Source organism: Emys orbicularis, chromosome 13 (assembly GCF_028017835.1).
Source record: "Emys orbicularis isolate rEmyOrb1 chromosome 13, rEmyOrb1.hap1, whole genome shotgun sequence".
Lineage (NCBI taxonomy): Eukaryota > Metazoa > Chordata > Testudines > Emydidae > Emys > Emys orbicularis.
The window spans coordinates 7,881,058-7,904,860 of NC_088695.1; the positions used below are offsets into that span (position 1 = coordinate 7,881,058).

The 23,803-nt window shown below is 50.0% G+C and overlaps 1 protein-coding gene across 1 annotated transcript in view; it reads left to right on the top strand.

Annotated features, from left to right (window-relative positions):
* Positions 1 to 1,181: 1,181 nt before the first annotated feature.
* Positions 1,182 to 23,803, top strand: part of LOC135887363 (zinc finger protein 586-like) — a 28,622-nt gene continuing 6,000 nt past the window's right edge. The window contains exons 1-9 of the mRNA XM_065415135.1: positions 1,182 to 1,205; positions 1,727 to 1,853; positions 2,337 to 2,450; positions 14,488 to 14,544; positions 14,986 to 15,165; positions 15,872 to 15,985; positions 16,317 to 16,330; positions 16,895 to 17,398; positions 17,483 to 17,880. Of these exons, the coding sequence (XP_065271207.1) occupies positions 1,182 to 1,205; positions 1,727 to 1,853; positions 2,337 to 2,450; positions 14,488 to 14,544; positions 14,986 to 15,165; positions 15,872 to 15,985; positions 16,317 to 16,330; positions 16,895 to 17,398; positions 17,483 to 17,880 (1,532 nt within the window). The remainder of the gene's footprint in view (positions 1,206 to 1,726; positions 1,854 to 2,336; positions 2,451 to 14,487; positions 14,545 to 14,985; positions 15,166 to 15,871; positions 15,986 to 16,316; positions 16,331 to 16,894; positions 17,399 to 17,482; positions 17,881 to 23,803) is intronic.

Here is a 23,803-nt window from a genome sequence, read left to right on the forward strand (position 1 = left end):
TTGGTGTGGCTGCAGAGGGAAAGTCGGGGAGGGGCCGGGGAAGCCTCCCCTGTGAGCTCAGGAGTGGGACAGGACGGGCCCAGCCGCAGTTTGCCCACCCTTCCTCTATGCCCAGGAAGCAACTCTGCAGTCACACCTGCCCTCTAGAGGTCTCCGCAATGATCACACACCTGTATCCCACCAGTTCAATACTTGAGTAACACATGGGGAAACTGAGAAACACACTCGGTATTCAGAGAAAATATTAAGAACATTCCTGCTTCATCACACCCCTCTGAGACCAGCCCCAGGGGCACGTTCTCCAGTGGCTGGAACCACTCTAACCATACCAGCCCCTGAGCCTCCAGGTGATGGAGAGACCTGGGGAAAGGGCTGAAGCCAGGCAGGGAAATGACTCTGTACAAAGGGCCCCTTTGAGGGACCGGCTGGTGAGTTTGGCCTACAAGGGGCGGGGCTCCCTGTGTCTGTGAGTCCCAGAGCTGCTGCCCTCAGTGACACAGCTGGGTTCAACCCCCGTTACCAGTGTCAGTGGCTGAGCTGCCTAAGGAGAGCAAAGGCCCACGACAATGGGGCAGTCGCCCGTTCTCCCAGGCGAGGGAAGAAGACGAAAAGGGAGAGCGGAGAGACTTGAAGGGCAGCAGGAGCAAGAAGTGGGGAGGGAGGTTCCCAGCTCCCAGCCCTGCCCAGATCCATTCCCTGCACCCCCCCGGGGCAGTCAGCTCTCCTGGGAACAAGGGGAGGAGCTGAGAGAGGAAAAGCCAGTTGCTCACTCTGCTGAGCACCGCACTACTTAGGAAGACGGGGGAGAGCTAGAGGGGTTACAATACACTGTGGGGCAGTGCCCTAAAGTGACTCCTTTGATTCTGCTCTTTTTCCAGTGTTTGGCTCAGAGCTGCTGTTCTGGGGAGGTTTAGAAGGGACTTGGTGGGGTTAGTTCTAATGGGGGCATAGGGGGCCTTGACGGGGAGGTAATGAACTAACTGGGTTTCTTCCCAGCATGGCAGAGTCATAGAATCAAAGCGTCTGTCTGCAGGGGGAGAGCCTGGGGGGAATCGGGGAGTGACATGGATTCCAGCCCCTTCTGTAACCTCCCCCATCGCCCCTCTCGCCCCAACAGGCTGAGGAATCGCGTCCACGTTTCGCTCCAGATCATCCCATCTTCCAGGAGACAGGGAAGGGAAATGGCTGTGATGGAGCCAGCTCAGGTAGGAGCTTTTGGTGGGGGGGAGGGGCATTGCAGAGGGGTTAATCACCCAGGGTGGGACTGGGTGTGATGAACCTGCTAGAACATGATCAACCTGGGCCTGATTTTCTGAATAGGCGCATTGGCGTGTTGAGGGGGAGGGGAAACATTCCCCCATTTCTGAACCCTGGGCAGGGCTGGAAAACTGACCAAACTCGCAGTGCTGGAGCCTGACCCCACTGGCCAGAGGCTGCTGTGAAATACAAAGGGAAGCTGTTGGGATTCCTGTTCCTGTCCTTGGCTCAGAGCTCAGCTTCACGTATCAGCCTGTGGCGGGCAGGCATGTGGTAAATGAGAAGAACCTGCCCTGCTCCATCTGCTGAGGGGGACAAGGAGCTCTCACCTTCGCCCACCCCCTGAAGCCTCCTGGCTGCTCTGAGCAGGGTGTGGGGAGGATTCTGCTTCTTTGGTCCTCCTCCCCTGTGACTAATGGGATTGTGGCTGGGGCAGTAGGTGCTGAGTGGGGGACTCTTGTTGTTTCAGATGCCGGTGACTTTCGAGGAGGTGGCTGTGTATTTCACCCAGGGGCAGGGGGCTCTGCTGGACCCCGTTCAGAGATCCCTCTACAGGGACGTCATGCAGGAGAACTACGAGATGGTGACCTCGCTGGGTAAGGGATTCCTGGCCCCTGGGTTATTGGAAGCTGGGGAAAGGGGTCTGTGTGACTGACACCACAATGAGACCAGGGTGTCAAAACCTAAGGCACATACTAAATCATCCCCACCCAACACCCCTAGCTTCCAAGGGGGAGAAGTCATATATTGTCTTGTCTGTGTTGTTTCATGGTCTCGCACAGAATCCCTCTTCTCCCTCCTCCTTGGTAACACCTCCAGCCATGTGGAGGGCTCTGGGCTCCGCAGGTTGAGAAATAGGCAGGGGTTTAACACTAGAGCTCAGTGTGCACCACAATTCCCCTCACGTCCCCAGATGTCTGCCCCCCTCGAGGGGGCTCAGTGACCATGTTCCCGTCCTCTTAGATTCCACATTCCCCAGCACAGCACAGGGACAGGTTCCACTCACAGAATGTCCTTTCTGACACGCTCTCGCAATCCTCCACGCATCCTTATCTGGTCTGATTTCACTCCCTACACAGGATTCCCCCTTCTCAAACCTGACCTGATCAGCCGGCTGGAACGAGGGGAAGAGCCGTGGGTGCCCGATCTCCAGTCCTGTGAGGGAAGAGAGATCCCGAGAGGCTCCCACACAGGTGAGGACTAACACAAGCCATCTGGTGAAGGAAGGAAAAAGTTGAGACTCCCAAAAATGAGGTATCAGTAAATGCCTTTAGTTCCTTCCTCTTCTCACCTAGGCAGGGTTGCAGGCAGCAGATATCACTGACATCACTTCCCACATGTCCTGTTACCTGCAGGAGTTTCCTTCCCAACGTTCCTTCTCTGTAAAAGTTTGGGTGGGAAGTGGAGGCAGAATCCAATTGCTCTGTCTGTGCAGCTTTAGTATGTTGGGTTTTCCCTCGGTGCTATTCCTCTTAATTTCTCCCCAGCACAATGACTCCTGTCTGGATTGTCTCTCTCCCAGCAGGTGATGAGAGAGTGAGTGAGACCGAGGAGGGGAATCAACAGCAGGAAGTTCCTGGGCCCGGGGAATCACAGGGGACCTTTGAGGGAAGAGCTGAAGATAATTTTTCCCAGTGCTTGGAACAGGGACAAGCCTGGGGAAATTGGCAGAGCTCAGAGAGGCTGCTGAGAAACCACTCAAGGGAGCAGATGGATGAATCTTTTATCTGTGGGGAAGGATACAGGGATCCCACAGCCCATCACATAACCCCTAAGGAAGACAAACACTATTTATGCCTCGGTCATGGAAAAGGATTCTTTCTGAGACCACAGTTTGTTTCACCTCAGACAATTCATACTGGAGAGAAATCACTTCAATGCTCGCACCGTGGGGAAAGATTCAATAACCGCTCAGATCTTAATAACCATGGGAGAGGCTACACAGGAGAGAAACCCACTCAGTGCCTTGAGGGCAGAAATTGTTTGAATTCGAAGTCAACACTGATTACACATCAGGCAATCCACACTGGAGAGAGACTGAATAAGTGCTTAATCTGTGGGAAAAGTTTCGTATGGAGGTCAGCCCTACTTAGACATCAGAGAAAACACACAGGAGAGAGACCGCATAAGTGCTTAGAGTGTGGGAAAAGTTTCGTAGAGAGGTCAGGCCTTGCTAAACATCAGATAATCCACACAGGAGAGAAATCCCATAAGTGTTTGGACTGTGGGAAAAGTTTCACACAAAGATCAAATCTTATGGAACATCAGAGAATACACACCGGAGACAGACCCCATAAGTGCTTAGACTGTGGGAAAAGTTTCATACAGAGGTCTGCCCTTCTCAAACATCAGGCAATCCACACTGGAGAGAGACCGCATAAATGCTTAATCTGTGAAAAAAGTTTTATACAGAAATCAACCCTTCTTATTCATCAGGCAATCCACACTGGAGAGAGACCCCACAAGTGCTTAGACTGTGGGAAAAGTTTTATACAGAGATCAGCCCTTCTTCTTCATCAGGCAATCCACACTGGAGAGAGACCCCATAAGTGCTTAATCTGTGGGACAGGTTTCATACGGAGGTCAGACCTTGTTAAACATGAGGAAATCCACACTGGAGAGAGACCCCATAAGTGCTTAGACTGTGGAAAAAGTTTCGTACGGAGGTCAAATCTTCTTGTACATCAAAAAATCCACACTGGAGAGAGACCCCATCAGTGCTTAGACTGTGGAAAAAGTTTCATACGGAGGTCTGACCTTGTTAAACATCAAGCAATCCATACAAGAGGGAGACCATAAGTGTTTGAAAAGTGTGTAAAAGGTATTTGGGACCATTCCAAGAAATAGAGACTAGAACTTTGAAATGTAACTTGGTATTGTTAAGTAATCGAAAGAAGATAGTAGTGCTGTTGATTAATTGCAATTAACTCGCATGATTAACTCAAAAAAAATTCATTGTGGTTAAAAGTATTAATCTTGATGAATCACATAGTTAAACAATAGAATAGATATTGGAATTTGTTAAATGTTTTCAGATGTTTTTCTACGTTTTCATATCTGTTGTGATAGAAATCAATAAAGAATAGAAAGTGTACAGTGCTCACTTTATATTATTTTTGTTACAAATATTTGTACTGTAAACATTCAAAACAAAAATAGTATTTTTCAATTCACCTCATACAAGTACTGTAGTGCAATCTCTTTATCAGGAAAGTGTAACTTAAAAACATAGATTTTATTTGTATAAGTGCACTCAAAAATAAAGCAATTAAAAACTTTAGAGCCTAGAAGTCCACTCTTCGTTTTCTGCCAGTCGCTAAGGGTATGTCTACACTACGAAATTAGGTTGAATTAATAGAAGCCGGTTTTATAGAAATCGGTTATATACAGCCGATTGTGTGTGTCCCCACATAAAATGCTCTAAGTGCTCTAGTTGGCGGACCGGGTCCACAGTACCGAGGCTAGCGTCGACTTCCGGAGCATTGCACTATGGGTAGCTATCCCACAGTTCCCGCAGTCTCCACCGCCCATTGGAATTCTGGGTTGAGACCCCAATGCCCGAATGATGCAAAACAGTGTCGCGGGGGGTTCTGGGTACATGTCGTCAGGCCCCTTCCCCTCCATCAGAGCAACGGCAGACAATAGATTCGCGCCTTTTTACCTGGGTTACCTGTGCAGACAACATACCACGGCAAGCATGGAGCCCGCTCAGCTCAGCTCACCGTCACCATATGTCATCTGGGTGCCGGCAGACGTGGGACTGCATTGCTACACAGCAGCAGCAGCTAACTGCCTTTTGGTGGTAGACGGTGCAGCATGACTGGTAGCCTTCATCGGCGATCTGGGTGCTGGCAGCCGTGGGGCTGGCAGCCGTAGGGCTGCATTGCACCAGCCTTTTGCCTTTTAGCAGTAGATGGTGTATTACGACAGTCGTAGTATGCCATTTTCTGCCAAGCGCCCAGTATTTTCTGCTAAGCACCCAGAACAGGCCGAGGGCGATCTGGGTGCTGGCAGACATGGGGCTGGCAGACGTGGGGCTGCATTGCTACACAGCAGCAGCCCCTTGCCTACCCGTAGTCTTTGCTAATGTGCGATGATCCAACTTGTAATAGGTAGAGTCTTCCCTGAGCAGCAGATCGTGCAATAGGCCTGAAGGCCATCGTCATCATACCAAGTGCCCAGTATTTGCTGCCAAGCACCCAGAAGATGCCGAGGGCTATCAGTCATGCTGCACCGTCGTCTTAAGATGTAAAAAATAGATTTGTTCTGTATTCATTTGCTTCCCCCTCCCTCCGTCAAATCAACCCAGAGAGTTGTAGCTGTCATGCAGCTGTTACAGGAGGCACTATAGACAGCTGCAGTCCACAGGGCCCTGGGCTGGAACCCGGAGTAGAGGGCGGGCCCGGGTTCCCCCCAAACCTCCCAATTGACCTGGACTGTGGGTTCTTCCAGAGGGGAAGGTCTCTGGGCTGTTCCCCAACCCACATGGTGAATCTCTGAGGCAAGAAAATCCGCCAATAAGCGCAGGACCCACCAAGATAGAGGAGGAACTTTGTCACAATATATAAAATGCTTAAAATGTACATTTGTCAAAATTTAATATTTATTGATTTAAACTTTCACAGGTGCACAAAAATCTGGGTTTTAAGCATTTCATTCCAATTGTTTTTAAGGGAAACGCCAGCTAGTGAAGGAGTCAGTGTGAAATCAGGAAAGTTTGCAACAACCCCAATGTGATGTTTTGTAATTTGACGTGAACAGGAAACAGCTCCACGTCTGTAGCTATTGCAGTCCCCTATCTGGCCCCCATCACGGCACTACCTGAGCACCGCACAAACTTCAATGTGCTGAGCCTCACCCTGCTGCAGATGGGGAAGGGCTCTTACCCCCATTTGAGAAAAGGGAAGGTCAGGCCCAGACAGAATTGGTAATCCACCACCATGAGAAGCATAGAGTTTTCTGGGCCCAGGCTGGAGTGCCACAGTGCCAGTGTGGATGCCCTGGTCTCTTACTGCACCCTGATCGGCCTCTGGGATGTGTCCCACAATGCCTGTTCTAACCACTCTGGTCATCAGTTTGAACTGCCTGCCCTCATGTGACCAACCGTCAGACCCATCCTTTAAATTATCTGGGAATTTTGAAAGTCCCCTTCCTGTTTGCTCAGCAAGGCGTGGAGGGCTCTCAGCGCATCTTTCCACATGACCATGCCACCACGCATCAGGTGATCACCAGCCTGGAACAAGGCTGAGGTGCTGGACTTAGCAGTGTTTGGGGGGAGGAAGTTGTCCAGTCCCAGCTGCGCTCCAGCCATAGGAATTACCATACCTAGGGGCAGATATCAAGGGCCATGATCGAAAGGGGCCATGACCGGGACGCAGTGCAGTGCAGGGTTAAAGTGAAGGAGCTGCAGAATGCCTACCACAAAGCGGGGGAGGCAAACCGCCACTCCGGTGCTGCCCCCACGAGCTGCCGGTACTAGAAAGAGCTGGTGAGCCTACCTCCACTCTGAAGAGCACCATGGACACTTCAGAGGCTGTGCCAGCCCAGAGTGCAAGAAGGCAGGAGGAGGAAAGCAGGATAGAGGGTGCTGAGGAGGAGGGGGCCCCTGAGCCAGAGGACAGCGCAGCATCCATTGATGCATGCAGCCAGGAGCTGTTTTCAAGCCCAGAGGAAGGTAGCGAGTTGCAGCAGGCAGTGCTTGGGGAAGAGCAAACAGCAGAGGAAGCTCCCGGTAAGTGGCTTTTATTTTGAGAAGGGAGTTGTTCAGTGCGGGCTGTTGGGGCGAGGAGGGTTGCAGAAAGAAGGCTTGGGGCTGTGAGCATGCCTAGATGCGGAATAGGGCATTGATGTGCTCTCTCACATCGTGGTAATCAGCCTCCGTGATCTCATCGAAGGTCTCATGCAGAAGCTGGGCAATCCGCGTGCGCAGGTTCCTTGGCAGAGCAACTATGCTCCTTGTCCCAGTAAGGGTAACATACCCACGCCACTGTTCCATGAGTGGGGGGGCGGAGACCATTGCTGCACACAGGCAAGCCGCGTAAGGGTCAGGGCAGAAGCCGCATTGTAGTAGAAGACCCTTCCTTGCTTCCCAGGTCACCCTCAGCAGCGAGATATCTTCCAGGACGAACCCAGCCTGTGGAAAATGTGGGGACAGTGTTGAGTATAGGGGCCCCCTGCAGCTGTTGGCTCTCCCCAAGAAACAGAACCCCAGAGGACAGTACAACCCTCGAACAATCAGTCCCCCCTGCTCCTCTGGTTACTCCCCATTTTGGGGCTCCTGTGGGTTATGTGCCCTTGCCTTGGGACAGGCAGTTTGTGCTATTGTGTGAGTTGCGCTTGTGGTTAAGTCCGGCTGACTCATCGCTCTGTTTAGTGTTAACAATGCTGCCTCTGTAAAATGTTGCATTTTGGCTTTACAGATGCAACCTTGAGATCCCAGCTGTTATCAATGGCCAAACGGCTTCGCAGCCTCAGGAAGTGGCCGCGAAGAAGCAAGGAGGACCTTCTGCATGAAGTTATGCAGTAGTCCCTTACCAAAAATGAAAACGTACAGGAGTGGCGGGAGACCAAAAGGAGGGTCTGCCAGGAGAATGCGGATCACCAGCAACAAACCATGGAGCAGCTCCTAAGCATCATGGAGTGCCAAGCGGACTCGATAGAAGTGCTTGTAGCACTGCATACGGAGCAGATCCGCGCCCACCCCCCGCTACAGCCCTTGTCCCAAAACTCTTTCCCTTGCACCCCCATGTGACCACCAACCCGCTTTCAACAACATCCAGTTTCATATCTCCGCCAGCTGCATCCAACACCTTTACCTTTACCGTCCACGCATATAAACTCCAACCCTTACCCACTGCACTCAACCCCCATGCCCATGCAGTTTAGCCAACCAGAAGTGCACCACACAAACAGGAAGGCTGAATACAATACCAGGACATACACAAATCTGTGATTGTTCCATTCCGCACCCCGCGCCCTTCCCTCCTCCCACACAGTACAGATGTGTCATGCCATGTTTGTTTCTCCAGCCGTTGTATCTCCAATAAATGTGTTTTTTTTTTTGGTTTTGGAAACATTCTTTATTGCATTAATTAAAAGCCCAGGAAAGCAACAGGCACTGCTAGTCAGTGCATCATACGTAGCAAACACAGATACCTATTAGCATTGGAACCACTGGGCTCCTGTGTAGGGCACCATACATTACTGGATTTCAGCATCTAATTGCTGCCTCAAGGCATCCCTAATCCTTGCGGCCCTCCGCTGTGTCCCTCTAATAGCCCTGGTGTCTGGCTGTTCACATTCAGCCTCCAGGCGCTGAACCTCAGCAGTCCATGCTGGAGTGAAGTTTTCACCCTTCCCTTCACAAATGTTATGGGGAGTACAGCACACAGCTATAACCGTAGGGATGCTGTCATTGGTCAGGTCCAGCTTCCCATATAGACATCGCCAGCGGGCCTTTAAATGGCCAAAAGCACACTCCACAGTCATTCTGCACTGACTCAACCTCTTGTTCAACTGCTTCTTGCTGTTGTCAAGGCTCCCCATGTATGGTTTCATGAGCCATGGCATTAAAGGGTAGACTGGGTCTTGAAGGATCAAAATGGGTGTTTTGACTTCCCTTACAGTGATCTTATGGTCCAGGAACAAAGGCCCGGCTTACAGCTTCCTGAACAGGCCCGTGTTCCAAAAGATGCATGCATCATGCACCTTTCTGGACCAGCCTGCGTTAATGTCCATGAAACCCCCACAGTGATTCACAAGCGCCTGGAGAACCATCGAGAAATACCCTTTCTGATTGGTACTCGAAGGCTAGGTGGTCTTATGCCAGAATTGGACTATCTATGCTCTCTATCCCCCCCCCCCCCCCCGCCACACACACACAATTAGGGAAACCCATCTGTGCAAAGCCATCCACAATGTCACACACGTTGCCCAGAGTCACAGGTCTTCTGAGCAGGATGCGATTAATGGCCCTGCACACTTGCATCAACACGACTGCAATGGTAGACTTGCCCACTCCAAACTGGTTAGCGACCGATCGGTAGCTGTCTGGAGTAGCCAACTTCCAGATTGCGATTGCCACCCACTTCTCCACTGGCAGGGCAGTTCTCAATTTCATGTCTTTGCGCCACAGGGTGGGGGTGAGCTCAGCGCACAGTCCAACAAAAATGGCTTTCCTCATCCAAAAGTTCTGCAACCACTGCTCGTCATCACAGACTTGCATGACGATGTGATCCCACCACTCGGTGCTTGTTTCCCGAGCCCAAAAGTGGCGTTCTACAGTGGTCAGCATGCCCGTTAATGCCACAAGCAATCTCGTGTCGTATGTATTATGCATGTCGACCTCTTTGTCAGACTCCTCACTGTCACTTTGTAGTTTAAGGAATAACTCGACTGACATTCGTGATGTGCTAGTGAGACCCATCAGCATATTCCTGAATAGTTCAGGATCCATTACAAGACAGAGCGCGCTGTACAAAAAATGTTGAAAGATTGCGCCAAATGTGGAAGGAAGTGAATGGACTGCTGGGATGTGAAGCGATGCACGATGGGGCATTGGGACAGGACCCCCTCCTCCAGCCTCAGCGTCAGAACGGGAAGAGGTGCTCTGTGGGATAGCTGCCCATAATGCACCGCTCCGAAAGCCGCTGCAAATGTGGCCGCGCCACTGCGGTTGGAGCTGACAGTGTGAACACACGGCAGCGCTTTCCCTGCTGCTGTCTCTGAGGGCAGGTTTAACTCCAGGCACCCTACAGCTGGAAGTGTAGACGTAGCCTTAGCACCTTCGGTACTGGGCAAACCTTTCCCTCTGCAGACAGACCCTGGGAGAAGGGGACAGACGGACACGCGTGCACACACACACACAGTCTGTCAGATAATCATCTCCCTGACCCTTCCCCCAGTCACTAGGCCAGTCTATGCAGAGTCAGGTGATAACGATGATGTCAGCAGCCCTTCATGTGGTCTTTCAGGGGGTCTCTGCCACCCCAACTGGCTTTCTCTGGTTAGCCCCAAATTGGCTCAGAGCTGTGAAAAGTTACCTGTGTGATGGGGTTAGGTCGATCTAACCCCCATGCAGATGCAGCAAGGTCAAGGGAAGAATTCTTCTACCACCCTAGCTACTGCTTCCCCCAGAGGTGGATTAATTGCACTGATGGAAAATCCCCTTCTGTTGATGTAAGACAGCTACTCATTTCTACTGGACATTGGGATGAATGCACATTCCCAGGTCCCTGGGTCTCCTTCTGCTAGTATCCCTGAGAGGGGCAGGGCTGGAAAGAGGCTGCGGTCTCATCCTGTCTGTGTGCGCCGAGTGGTTCCCCTCTTTTTGTCTCCAGTGCAGACGGCAGAGTGTCTGCAGGGGGAAAGGATAAGAGAGGGGTGAGATTTCAGGCTTTCAGATTTATAACAGCGTCCCCACTCTGAACTCAAAGAGCTGTGTTTTCATCATGACAGAGAGACAGACAGAGAGACTCAGAGACACACTCAGATATTTAATATAAAAAGGTCGGAAACCTTCTATTTCCTCTCTCATTCGGGCATCTCCCAGCAATGGAACCAACATCCTTGCAGCCTCACAACCATCACAGGACCCACAATCTGCAAGTGTGATTTGCTTTTCACCTCATCATCCCCTCCCACCCTTCAAACTTCACTTACTGCCTTTTGTCACAACCTAGACGCAGCTCATGCAAAGACATCGTCATAAGAGCAACTTTACCCACTTTGGTCCCTTTGACACTAACCAGGACATTGGGAGGCTGGAATTGCTCTGGGCCCAGTGGAATGCCCCCCCCCCCCATCCCTCTCTGTGCCTCCCCATCCCATTGAGGTGGGGCCGGGAGCAGAGCCGTGGCTCTGGAAGGGGGGGAGTTGGGACGTAGACAGGGGTAAGGGGCCCAAGGCTGGACGAGGAAGCTGATGAAGTCATCCCCATCATACTGGCATTTCACCCCCCCACGGGGGGGTGTCCCAGTCCACGGCCTGCACCCCGTGGAACCCTGGGGGGGGGGGGGCAGGGACAGAACTAGGTCAGCAGCCAGAAGTGCTCAAAGATCACGAGTCTGCCACCCCCTGTCCCCCCAATCAGCTTACAAAGATTACCAAATGTGTGTGTGTGTGGGGGGGGCTTTTTATTTGCACCTTTCCAGGGACACTGGGAAGAAAGGTCCTGTCACCTAGAGCCTGAGGGCATGTGGCCACTGCCAGAGCACGTGTCTGAGCCACAGAATCCCTGCAGCACAGCCAGGGCCTGGGCAGGAGGCCTGGGACATGGGAGGGACAGACTGTGAACTGCCCTGGCATCCCACAGACGCTGTTTGTGCTTCCCCTGTGCCCACAGAGTGGGGCTAAGTGTTTTCCTTTTGCCTTTCCCATTGTTTCCTGATTTCTTTTATTAGCTGCTGTTTAGTAAATTGCATTTGTTCTGAACTATAGACAATGGTCAGGGAAGCGTCCAGAGCAGAGAAAGTACTTGGAGTGGGGACGCTCTAGCCCGTGTCCTGAGTGGTCACAACCAGGTTGGGGGACGAGCCCCTCATGAAGCCTCGGCCCAGCCTTGTGGGGGTTATAAGGACTTTGCCACACAGGAGAGTGGAAGGGGAGCCCTCAAGGTGAGCCAGGCTCTGGGTGAAGGGAGCAAGGACTCAAATCCGTCTGTTTTTTGATTCCACCGGTGGGTGTTTAAGTCAGGAAAGTTCCCGCCAATAGCGGCACCATTTCCCTGCTTACCTCTGCGCATGTTTACTGGTTTCCCCTAAAGTTCATTAAATATGTTATAAAAATGTGTTACCCATTCCCCGCGCTAGATGAAAGACGGTCCCTCCCTTCTGACCTTAGAGCCTGTGAGTGGAACAGAAGCCGGACACAGAGATGCTGCAGCGCGATGGGTTGATCGCTAGGACCCAGGAGCAGCTGGGAGGCGGCTCTGCGGGGAGCGATCGCTGGGCTCAGGCCCGGCAGCAGGAAGTGTCTCGCAGCCGCTGCGGTGACTCTGGCTCCCGGCGAGATCCCCGAGCCCCGGCGGCCGGTGCTGGGAGCCCGGAGCCCTGGCTGCAGCCGGGAGAGGGGAATCTCCAGCAGGGCCCTTCCCGCTGCTCCCCAGGAGCCTCTCCCAGGGCAGAGCCCCCAGCCCGGCCAGGTCCCTTCCCGCCCGGCCCCTGCCCCAGGGGGGCCCCGCTCGGAGGGAAGGTAAGAGAGACCCGCCCCCCCCCCGTCACCCCCGGGCTGCAGGGGGAGGTTTGGCCCCAGGCTGCTCCCAGCGGAGCTGGCTGCGATTCCTGCTCTGGGCCCGGGAAAGCCGCCGCCAGCTCCCGGTGTGGGCGGGGCGGGGGCAGGATCACGTTACCACCCATTTCCCCCCCCCCCCCCCCCATCTGGTGCTTTGTTTCCATGCCCGCGCTGGTGCAGACGGAGGTTGAAGCTCAGGGAGATCTGAGGGGGGCAGAAAGTAGGCAGGGGCCAAACTGAATGCAGGGTGGGGGCCCCAGCTGGGGGCTGGGGAAGGAGCGGGTCTCAGGGGCACAATCATGGCTTGAAGGGGTTTTCATCCTATCCAGGGTTTACAGTTTGGTTCAATGGCTCTCAGTGCCCCCCACTGTACAGATTGATTTAGCCCCCCTGCCTGGGACGAGGACCCAGGGATAAGAATGGGGTACAGCCGGTGGGGGGTGAATCTAACACTGGGGGAGACAAGTTCCAACCCCTGAGCATTCCTAATATCCCCCACCCACTGAGCGCGTGGCCCCAGCCTCCTCAGCCCCAGAGCCCACAGAGGGCACACGGCCCCAGCCTGAACCCCGGGGGTAGCCTAAGGAGAAGCCTGAGACACTCCTCAGAGGGGCTGTGCACCCCACCTCCACAGTCAGCTGTGACTCTCAGCCAGCTTGGAAAACAGACGGGTTTATTGGTCACTGGGAACACAGCATAGAACAGAGCTTGTTAGCACAGAAATCAGGAGCATTCAAAAAGTCCATCTGGGGGGGAATCCCGAGTCCTGGGTTCTTTCCGCTGAGTCCCAAACCAGGAGACTGCCCCACCTCCAGCCCCCCATCCTCAGTGATGCCCAGCTGCCCCTCCTCCATGCTTTCTCTCTTTCCCAGGAAAACAGGTCACCTGGCCTCCCCCTCTCTCTTTGTTCTCCAATATCTTGGGCTGGCTCCTTGCAGAGGACAGGCTCTGGCCATCACTTGCCAGGATTCAGAATTTTGGCCATTCTCTATGCCCAGGCAGCCACTCTGCAGTCACACCTGCCCTCTAGAGGTCTCTGCAATGATCACACACCTGTATCCCACCAGCTTGATACTTGAGTAACACATGGGGAAACTGAGGCACACACAGAGTATTCAGAGAAAACATTAAGCACATTCCCGCTTAATCACACACCTCTGAGACCAGCCCAGGTGCACGTTCTCCAGTGGCTGGAACCACTCTAACCATACCAGCTCCTGAGCCTCCAGGTGATGGAGAGACCTGGGGAAATGGCTGGATCCGGGCAGGGAAATGACTCTGTACAAAGGGCCCCTTTCAGGGACCAGCTGGTGAGTTTGGCCTACAAGGGGAGGGGCTCCCTGTGTCTGTGAGTCCCAGAGCTGCTGCCCTCAGTGACACAGCCGGGTTCAACCCCCGTTACCAGTGTCAGTGGCTGAGCTGCCTAATGAGAGCAAAGGCCCACGACAATGGGGCAAACGCTCATTCTCCCAGGGCGAGGGAAGAAGATAGGCAGCAGGAGCAAGAAGTGGGGAGGGAGGTTCCCAGCTCCCAGCCCTGCCCAGATCCATTCCCTGCACCCCCGGGGCAGTCAGCTCTCCTGGGAACAAGGGGAGGAGCTGAGAGAGGAAAAGCCAGTTGCTCACTCTGCTGAGCACCGCACTACAGAGGGAGGAGGGGGAGAGCTAGAGGGGTTACAATACACTGTGGGGCAGTGTCCTAAAGTGACTCCTTTGATTCTGCTCTTTTTCCAGTGTTTGGCTCAGAGCTGCTGTTCTGGGGAGGTTTAGAAGGGACTTGGTGGGATTTGTTCTAATGGGGGAGGGGGAGCCTGGCCGGGGTGTTAATGAACTAACTGGGTTTCTTCCCAGCATGGCAGAGTCATAGAATCATAGCATCTGTCTGCAGGGAGAGAGCCTGGGGGGAATTGGTGGGTGACATGGACTTCAGCCCCTTATGAAAACTGCCCAATCTCCCTGCTCCTCTGACAGGCTGAGTAATCGTGTCCACATTTCGCTCCAGATGGGCCCTTCTTCCAGGAGACAGGGAAGGAAAATGGCTGTGATGGAGCCAGCTCAGGTAGGAGCTTTTGGTGGGGGGAGGGGTATTGTAGAGGGGTTAAACACCCAGGGTGGGATGGGATGCAATAAACCTGCTGGAACGTGATCAACCTGGGCCTGATTTTCTGAGCAGGCCCATTGGTGGTGGGGAAACATTCCCCCATTTCTGAACCAGGAAACACCCCCCTGGGCAGGGCTGGGAAAACTGACCAGACTCCCAGTGCTGTAGCCTGACCCACTAGCCATAGGCTGCTGTGAAATACGAAGGGAAGCTGTTGGGATTCCTGTCCCTGTCTCTGGCGCAGAGCTCTGCTTCGCATATCAGCCTGTGGCTGGCAGGCATGTGGGAAATGAGAAGACCCTGCCCTGCTCCGTCTGCGGTGGGGACAAGGAGCTCTCACCTTCTCCTGACTGCTCTGAGCAGAGTGGGGGTGGCTATTCTGCCCTCCCCCTTAACTAGCGGGATTGGGGCTGGGGCAGCAGGTGCTGAGTGGGGGACTCTTGTTGTCTCAGGTGCCGGTGACCTTCGAGGAGGTGGCTGTGTATTTCACCGAGAGGCAGGGGGCTCTGCTGGACCCCGCTCAGAGAGCCCTCTACAGGGATGTCATGCAGGAGAACTACGAGACGGTGATCTCGCTGGGTAAGGGATTCCTGGCCCCTTGGACGCTGGGGGGTGGGAGTCGTTTGCATGTCTGACACCAGCCACGTTCTTCCCTCATTACTCCCCAATGAGACCAGGGTGTCAAAACCTAATCATAGAATTTCAGGGTTGGAAGAGACCTCAGGAGATCATCAAGTCCAACCCCCTGCTCAAAGGAGGACCAATCCCCAACTAAATCATCCAACAGATTTTTGCACCATATCCCTAAATGGCCCCCTCAAGGATTGAACTCACAACCCTCGATTTAGCAGGCCAATGCTCAAACCACTGAGCTATCCCTCCCTTGCTAAGGCATATACTAAATCATTCCCACCTGATCATCGGTAGCTTGCAAGGTGGAGAAGCAGTGTATTGTCCTGTCTGTGTTGTTTCTCGGTCGCACACATAATCCCTCTTCTCCCTCCTCCTCGGGAATAGCTCAAGCAATGTGGAGGGCTCTGGGCTCCGCAGGTTTAGAAATAGGCAGGGGTTTAACACTAGAGCTGAGTGTGCATCACAATTCCCCTTGCCTCCCTAGACATCCCCATCCCCCGAGGGGGCTCAGTGACCATGTTCCCATCCTCTTGGATTCCACATTCCCCAGCACAGTACAGGGACAGGTTCTGCTCACGGAATGTTCTTTCTGACAAATGCTCTCTCAGTCCTCCACACACCCTGATCTGGTCTGATTTCACTCCCTGCACAGGATTCCCCCTTCCCAAACCAGACCTGATCACCCGGCTGGAACGAGGGGAAGAGCCGTGGGTGCCTGATCTCCAGGCCTGTGAAGAAAGAGAGATCCCAAGAGGCTCCCACACAGGTGAGGACTGACACACAAACCATCTGGGGAATGAAGGAAAATATTGAGAATCCCAAAAATGAGGTATCAGTAAGTGCCTTTAGTTCCTTCCTTATCTCACCCAGGGCAGGGCTGCAGTCAGCAGATACCACTGACATTGCTTCCCACGTATACTGTTACCTGCAGGAGTTTCCTTCCCAATGTTCCTTCTCTGTAAAAGTTTGGTTGGGAAGTGGAGGCAGAATCCAATTGCTCCGTCTGTGCAGCTTTAGTATGTTGGTTTTCCCTCGGATCTATTCTTCTTAATTTCTCCCCAGCACAATGACTCCTCTCTGGATTGTCTCTCTCCCAGCAGATGATGAGAGCGTGAGTGAGAAGAAGGAGGGTAATCAACAGAAGGAAGTTCCTGGGCACAGGGAATCACAGGGGGCCTTTGTTGGAAGTACTGAAGGGAATTTTTACCAGTTCTTGGAACAGGGAGACGCCTGGGGAAATTGGCAGAGGTCAGAGAGGCTGCTGGGAAACCACTCAAGGGAGCAGATGGATGAATCTATTATCTGTGGGGAAGGACACAGGGATCCCACAGCCCAGCAGACAACCCCCAAGGAAGACAAACGTTATGAATGCCTCGGTTATGGGAAAGGATTTGTTCTGAGACCGGAGCGTGTTACACTTCAGGCAATCCACACTAGAGAGAGACCCCATAAGTGCTTAGACTGTGGAAAAAGTTTCATACAGAGGTCAGCCCTTGTCCAACATCAGGCAATCCACACTGGAGAGAAACCCCACAAGTGCTTAGACTGTGGGAAATGTTTCATACGGAGATCAACCCTACTTAATCATCAGGCAATCCACACTGGAGAGAGATCCCATAAGTGCTTAATCTGTGGGAAATGTTTCATATGGAGATCAGGCCTTGTTTTTCATCAGAGAAAGCACACAGGAGAGAGACCTCATAAGTGCTTAGACTGTGGAAAAAGTTTCATAGAGAGTTCAGGCCTTGCTAAACATCAGGCCATCCACACAGGAGAGAAATCCCATAAGTGCTTAGACTGTGGAAAAAGTTTCACACAAAGATCAAATCTTATGGCACACCGGAAAATACATACTGGAGACAGACCCCATAAGTGTTTAGACTGTGGAAAAAGTTTCATACAGAGGTCAGCCCTTGTCAAACATCAGGCAATCCACACTGGAGAGAGACCCCACAAGTGCTTAGACTGTGGAAAAAGTTTCAGACACAGGTCAACCCTTCTTAAACATCAGGCCATCCACACAGGAGAGAAATCCCATAAGTGTTTGGACTGTGGGAAAAGTTTCACACAAAGAGCAAATCTTATGGCACACCGGAAAATACATACTGGAGACAGACCCCATAAGTGTTTAGACTGTGGAAAAAGTTTCATACAGAGGTCAAACCTTCGTAAACATCAGGCAATCCACAGAGGAGAGAGACCCCATCAGTGCTTAGACTGTGAAAAAACTTTCATACGGAGATCAACCCTTCTTATTCATCAGGCAATCCACAGTGGAGAAAGACCTCATAAGTGCTTAGACTGTGGGAAAAGTTTCATACGGAGATCAACCCTTCTTATTCATCAGGCAGTCCATACCGGAGAGAGACTCCATACGTGCTTAATCTGTGGGAAAAGTTTCATACGGAAGTCAGACCTTGTTAAACATCAGGCAATCCACACCGGAGAGAGACCCCATAAGTGCTTAGACTGTGAAAAAAGTTTTATACGGAGATCAAACCTTCTTATACATCAGGCAATCCACACAGGAGAGAGACCCCATAAGTGTTTGGACTGTGCGAAAAGTTTCGTACGGAGGTCCGACCTTCTTTCACATCAGAGAATCCACACAGGAGAGAGACCCCATAAGTGCTTGATCTGTGGGAAAAGTTTCATACAGAGGTCAGCCCTTGTTTCACATCAGAAAATCCACACCAGAGAGAGACCCCATAAGTGCTTAGACTGTGAAAAAAGTTTTATACGGAGATCAAACCTTCTTATACATCAGGCAATCCACACTGGAGAGAGACCGCATAAGTGTTTGGACTGTGGAAAAAGTTTCAGAGACAGATCAAATTTTGTAGATCATCAGAGGATCCATACAGGAGAGAGACCCCATCAGTGCTCAGACTGTGGGAAAAGTTTCATACAGAGGTCAGCCTTTCTTAAACATCAGGCAATCCATAGAAGAGGGAGACCATAAGTGCTTGGACTCTGGGAAAGCTTTCAGAAACAGATTAGGCCTTCTAAACATCAGGCAAAACAGAGGTACTGCTTAAACTACGTAAAAAACCTTTAAAATAGATTTCAGCCCTTGTTTTACATCAGAGAATCTACCCAGGGGAGACACCCCATAACTGCTTAGCCTTAGTTTTATATGGAGGTCAAACATTGTTAAACATCTGGCAATCCACACTGGAGAGCAACCCCATAAATGCTTAGACTGTGGGAAACATTTCATAAACCGATCAGTCCTTGCTTTACATGAGAAAATCCACACAAGAGCAAGACTCCATAAGTACTTGGGCTGTGGCAAAAGTTGCACACTGAGATCACACCTCATTAAACACTGGAAAATTCACAGACAATCTCAACTTCTGTGACACCTTGTTGCACCTGTAGAACTAGCAGAATCTTGTTTGAGGGAGAAGACAATATGCCACATTTGCTGTGAACACAGAGAATTCTTTATAGGAGTAAAAGATAAGTAATTCAGTTTCTATTCCTAGCTAAGATTGTTCACCACACACACACACACACACACACACACACAGTTCTACAGATGAAATATAATTACCAGCCTCAATTGCTCATACTAGTCCACTGGCCAGGAGGTCTAGTCACTAGGGGGGTAGCCGGGTCCTGTCTGTGCGCACCGATGCTCCTGGAGGATGATCGTAGAACTGGAAGAAGAACCCAACCCTATAGTTTTGTACCCATCTTTTTATATGTTTCTATCCATAGATCCTGTCCTGTCCCACTGCTCCTAGACACTGTATGGCCATGAGTCATCAGTTAATGGCAGATGTGACTTTGATCTTTTTCTTGATGGGGCTTTTGTTTTTCTTTCTCTTGGGTGGGTTCTTTTGCAAGTTTCGCCCATATTGTTCTTCAGCCATCAGGGTGGTGCTGGCAGCTGGTCTTTGAGATGAGCTGGCCTCAGGGACTGATCCCATCACACACCCACATTCACACTTTTATATGAAACACACACACACACCTAACTTTAAACAGAGTTTCAGTTACAATATGGAGTTGCTTTAATTATAATGTATCAGTGGTTTAAGATGGCGGTTTTAGTTACAATATGAAGGTACTTTAGTTACAATGTATTAAAAAGAAAAGAGTTACAGTAACAGATTCTTCCAAAGCAATTCTTCATAAGCTTCTAACACACAATTTGTCCAAAGGTGGTTAACACTGTTTCATTTATAAAAAGACAATTTCATTAATAATAAAAGGTGGTTTCATTACAGTAATTTCATTGCAAGTATGCAGAGCCATATTGGTAGGTGTAATTTATTTAAAGGGTGATTTCATTCTTCAGCCCTACAACCTGGCCCGAAAAAGTTAAGAACCTTGCAGGATAATTGATCCAGATTCAGCCTTTAGAGACATGTTAGAAAAGGGTGTAAATGGTATTTGGGGCCATTCCAAATAATAGAGACTAGAACTTTGAAATGTAACCTGGTATTGTTAAAAACTTGGAAGAAGATGGTGCTGTTCATTAATCACAATTAACTCAAAAAAATTAATTGTGGGTAGAAAAATTAATCTCAAAGGATCACATTGTTAAATAATAGAATAGCATTTGAAATTTGTTAAATGTTTTTGGATGTTTTTCTACATTTTCATATCTATTGAGTTCTATCACAACAAAATGGAAAGTGTACAGTGCTCACTTTGTTATTTTTATTACAAATATTTGTTCTGTAAACATGAAAAGCAAAAATCCTGTTTTTCAATTCACCTCATACAAGTACTGTCGTGCAATCTCTTTATCATGAAAGTGTAACTTAGAAATATAGATGTGTTATATAAGTGCACTCAAAAATAAAGCAATTAAAAACTTTAGAGCCAAGAAATCCGCTCAGTGCTATTTCTTTTTCTGCCATTCGCTAAGACAGAGAAGTTTGTTTCCATTTGCAGGAGGTAATGCTGCAAGTGAGAAGAGGCCATCTTATGACACTGTTGCAGCCGGAGTAGCAAGATATTTACATGCCAGGTGCGCTAAAGATTCCTATGTCCCTTCATGCTTCAACCACCTTTGCTTAATGTCCCTTCTCCTGTCCTGCTATAGCTGCTGCCCATGCTCAGACCAGAGCTGATCATTCTTAGCTTTTCAGCCTCTTCTAGGGTCTGTGGGGAAAATTTTTCATCTGCCAGTAGAGTTGCCAACTCTCCTGCACCAGATGCCGTTTGCGGCAATGGCATCTGGTCCAGAAGAGTTGGAAACCTTATCTGCCAGGGAAATCCCCTCTGGCTGGCATTTCCCATTTGCCTGCCTCCTGCCGAAGGAGAGTCAGTTGGCTTTTTCTTTTTCTTTTTCTTTCTTTCTTTTTTTTTTTTTTTTTTTGAGCTTCTCCCATGACATAGCTGCTATCACCCATTGGGGTGGATTAATTAACTCTCCCGCAGATGCAATACAGACAGCTGCTCCCTGTAGGAATGTGTTACTTATGGTGAAGTGAGCATGCACAGTAACATCTGCTGAAACCACTGCCCTTCACCCTGCCCTTACTAACCATAAGATTGTGCCGAGTGCTTTTTACAGGAGTTAAAAAGGGGCAAAGGGGGCAAATCGGAGGAGGGGGCAGCCAAGGTTTAAGCAGGAGGCAAAAATAATCCTGAAGGAAGACAAATGCTTTGAATGCCTCGGTTATGGGAAAGGATTCTTCTGAGACCACAGCATGTTTCGCTTCATACAATCCATACTGGAGAGAAACCCCTTCAATGGTTGGACCATGGGAAAAGGTTCAATAACCACTCAGATCTTAATAACCATGGGAAAAAACACATGGGACAGAAACCCTATCAATGCCTTAAGGGCAGGAACTGTATGAATTGGGAGTCATCACTGACTACACATCAGATAAGCCACACAGGAGAGAGCCCCCATAAGTGCTTGGACTGTGGAAAAAGTTTCATACGGAGGTCAACCCTTGTCAAACATCAGCCAGTCCACACACGAGAGAGATCCCATAAGTGTATAGACTATGGAAAAAGTTTCATACATAGGTCAGACCTTGCTTATCATCAGGCAATCCACCCAGGAGAGAGACCCCACAAGTGCTTAGACTGTGGGAAGAGTTTCATACATAGGTCAGACCTTGTGAAACATCGGGCAATCCATAGAGGAGAGAGACTCCATAAGTGCTTGGACTGTGGGAAAAGTTTCATATGGCAGTCAGCCCTTGTTAGACATCAAGTAGTCCACACAGGAGAAAGACCCCATCAGTGCTCAGACTGGAAAAAGATGCATGCAGAGTTCAACCCTTGTTAAATATCAGGCAATCCATACAAGAGGGAGATCATAAGTGCTTGGATTCTGGGAAAGTTTTTAGAAAGAGATCAGTCCATCTAAACATCAGGCAAAACACACATAGTGTTTAGACTATGGATAAACATTTCAAATAGATGTCAGCCCTTGTTTTACATCAGAGATTCCACCCAGGGGAGAGACCCCATAACTGCTTAGCCTGTGGAGAGAATTTTATACGGAGGTCAGACATTGTTAAACATCTGGCAATCCACTTTGGAGAGAGACCCCATAAGTGCTTGGACAGTGGGAAACATTTAAGAAACTGATCAGTCCTTATTTTACATCAGAGCATCCACTCAAGACCAAGTCTTCATTAGTACTGGACTGTGGCAAAAGTTGTACACAGAGATCCCACCTCATTAAACATTGGAGAATTCACACACGATCTAAACTCCTGTGACACCTGGCCTGAAAGAGTTAAGAACCTTGCAGGCTAATTGACCCAGATTCAACCTTTAGAGACATGTTAGAAAAGTGTGTAAATGGTATTTGGGTCCATTCCAAGTTATATAGACTAGAAATTTGAAATGTAACCTGGTATTGTTAAAAACTTGAAGAAGACAACAGTGCTGTTGATAAATTGCAATTAACTAAAAAAAAATCAACCGTGGGTATTAAAATTAATCTCGATGAATCACATTGTTAAATAATAGAATACCAATTGATATTTGTTAAATGTTTTTGGATGTTTTTCTATGTTCATATATACATTGATTTCTATCACAACAAAGTTTAGAAAGTGTACAGTGCTCACTTTATTTTTTTTATTACAAATACTTGTACTGTAAACATGAAAAACAAAAATAGTATTTTTAACTTTCACCTCGTAGACGTACTGTAGTGCAATCTCTTCATCAGAAAAGTGTAACTAAGAAACGTAGATTAATTTTTGTATATAAGTTGTGATGGGGCAAGGCCAGATGGCTACAGTAAAGTAGTAAGGAACAGGTATGTTAGCCCCAGGCTAAACAAATCCCTGGTACGATGGTAACCAAATGGCAGTTGCTCCTGGTTAATCAAGACACCTGGGGCCAATTAAGATCCTTCTAGAAGGCAGTGGAGTTAGCTAGATTGATTGGGACACCTGAAGCCAATCAAGGACTGGCTGGAACTCGTTAAAAGCCTCTCAGTTAGTCAGTGAGGTGTGGGTGTTAGGAGCTATAGGAGGGAGCTGTGCTGTTGGAGGAATGAAGCAGTATGAATCCATATCCGGTGCAAGGAAGGAGACCCTGAGGTAATTGTGAAGGAGATAATGGGTGGGGGCTGCTGTGGGGAAGTGGCCCAGGGAATAGTACATGTCCTATTTCCAAAAGTCAGCTACCATAGCTGCTAATTTTAGGGTCCCTGGGCTGGAGCCGGGAGTAGAGGATGGGCCTGGGCTCCTGTGACGAACTGGGACTGTTCTTAATGTGGCCTTTGAATGCTGAGTGGGCAGTGTTGGCCTGGGAAGGCAGGGGAGTGTGGCTAGGATGGTCTGCATTGGGGGATGGGAGACTGGCCTTGAGGGAGGATACCTGAGCATGTACAATGAGAACCCAGGAAGGGGTTAGAGGCCAGGTGACACCTTTGCCCGGGACACTGAACAAAGGCTGGGGGAGGAGACGCTGGGGGAGAGAAAGTTTCAGGATCTGGCTGGTAATGGAGGTAGCCCAGATGGGACTCTGCCCCCCCCAATGGGGCTGTGGTGCCCCTGGGACCCCAAGATGGACCTAATTGGGGGGGTCCTGTTGTCTGTGCCTGCAAGACCTGTCTTGGACTGTGTTCCTGTCATGTAAATAAACCTTCTGCTTTACTGGCTGGCTGAGAGTCATGGTGAATCGCAGGAAGCCAGGGGTGCAGGGCCTTGTGTCCCCCCACACTCCGTGACAGCTCCCCACTCCCCTCCCTGATTAATCACTGAGACTGGGAGACAACAGAGACTGTGCAAGAGAGGGTTGCTTCTCCTCACCTCTGTTGTTGGCTTATGATGAAAATGGCTCAGTAAGCTGTGACCCTTGCCTCTAGAGAGAGAAGGGCTACGTGGCGGGTCACAGTGAGCCTCTGAGGCTAGCAAAATCCGCCAGGAAACGCAGGACCCACGGAGTCAAGGACAGAACTTTGTCACAAGGTGCACTGAAAAATAAAGCAATTAAAAACTTTATAGCCTAGAAGTCAACACATTGCTACTTCTTTTTCTGCTACTTGCTAAGACAAAAAAGTTTGTTTACATTTATGAGCGATAATGCTGCCTGCTTCTAATTTATGATACCGCCTGAAAGTGCGAGGAGGAGTTGGCATGGCACA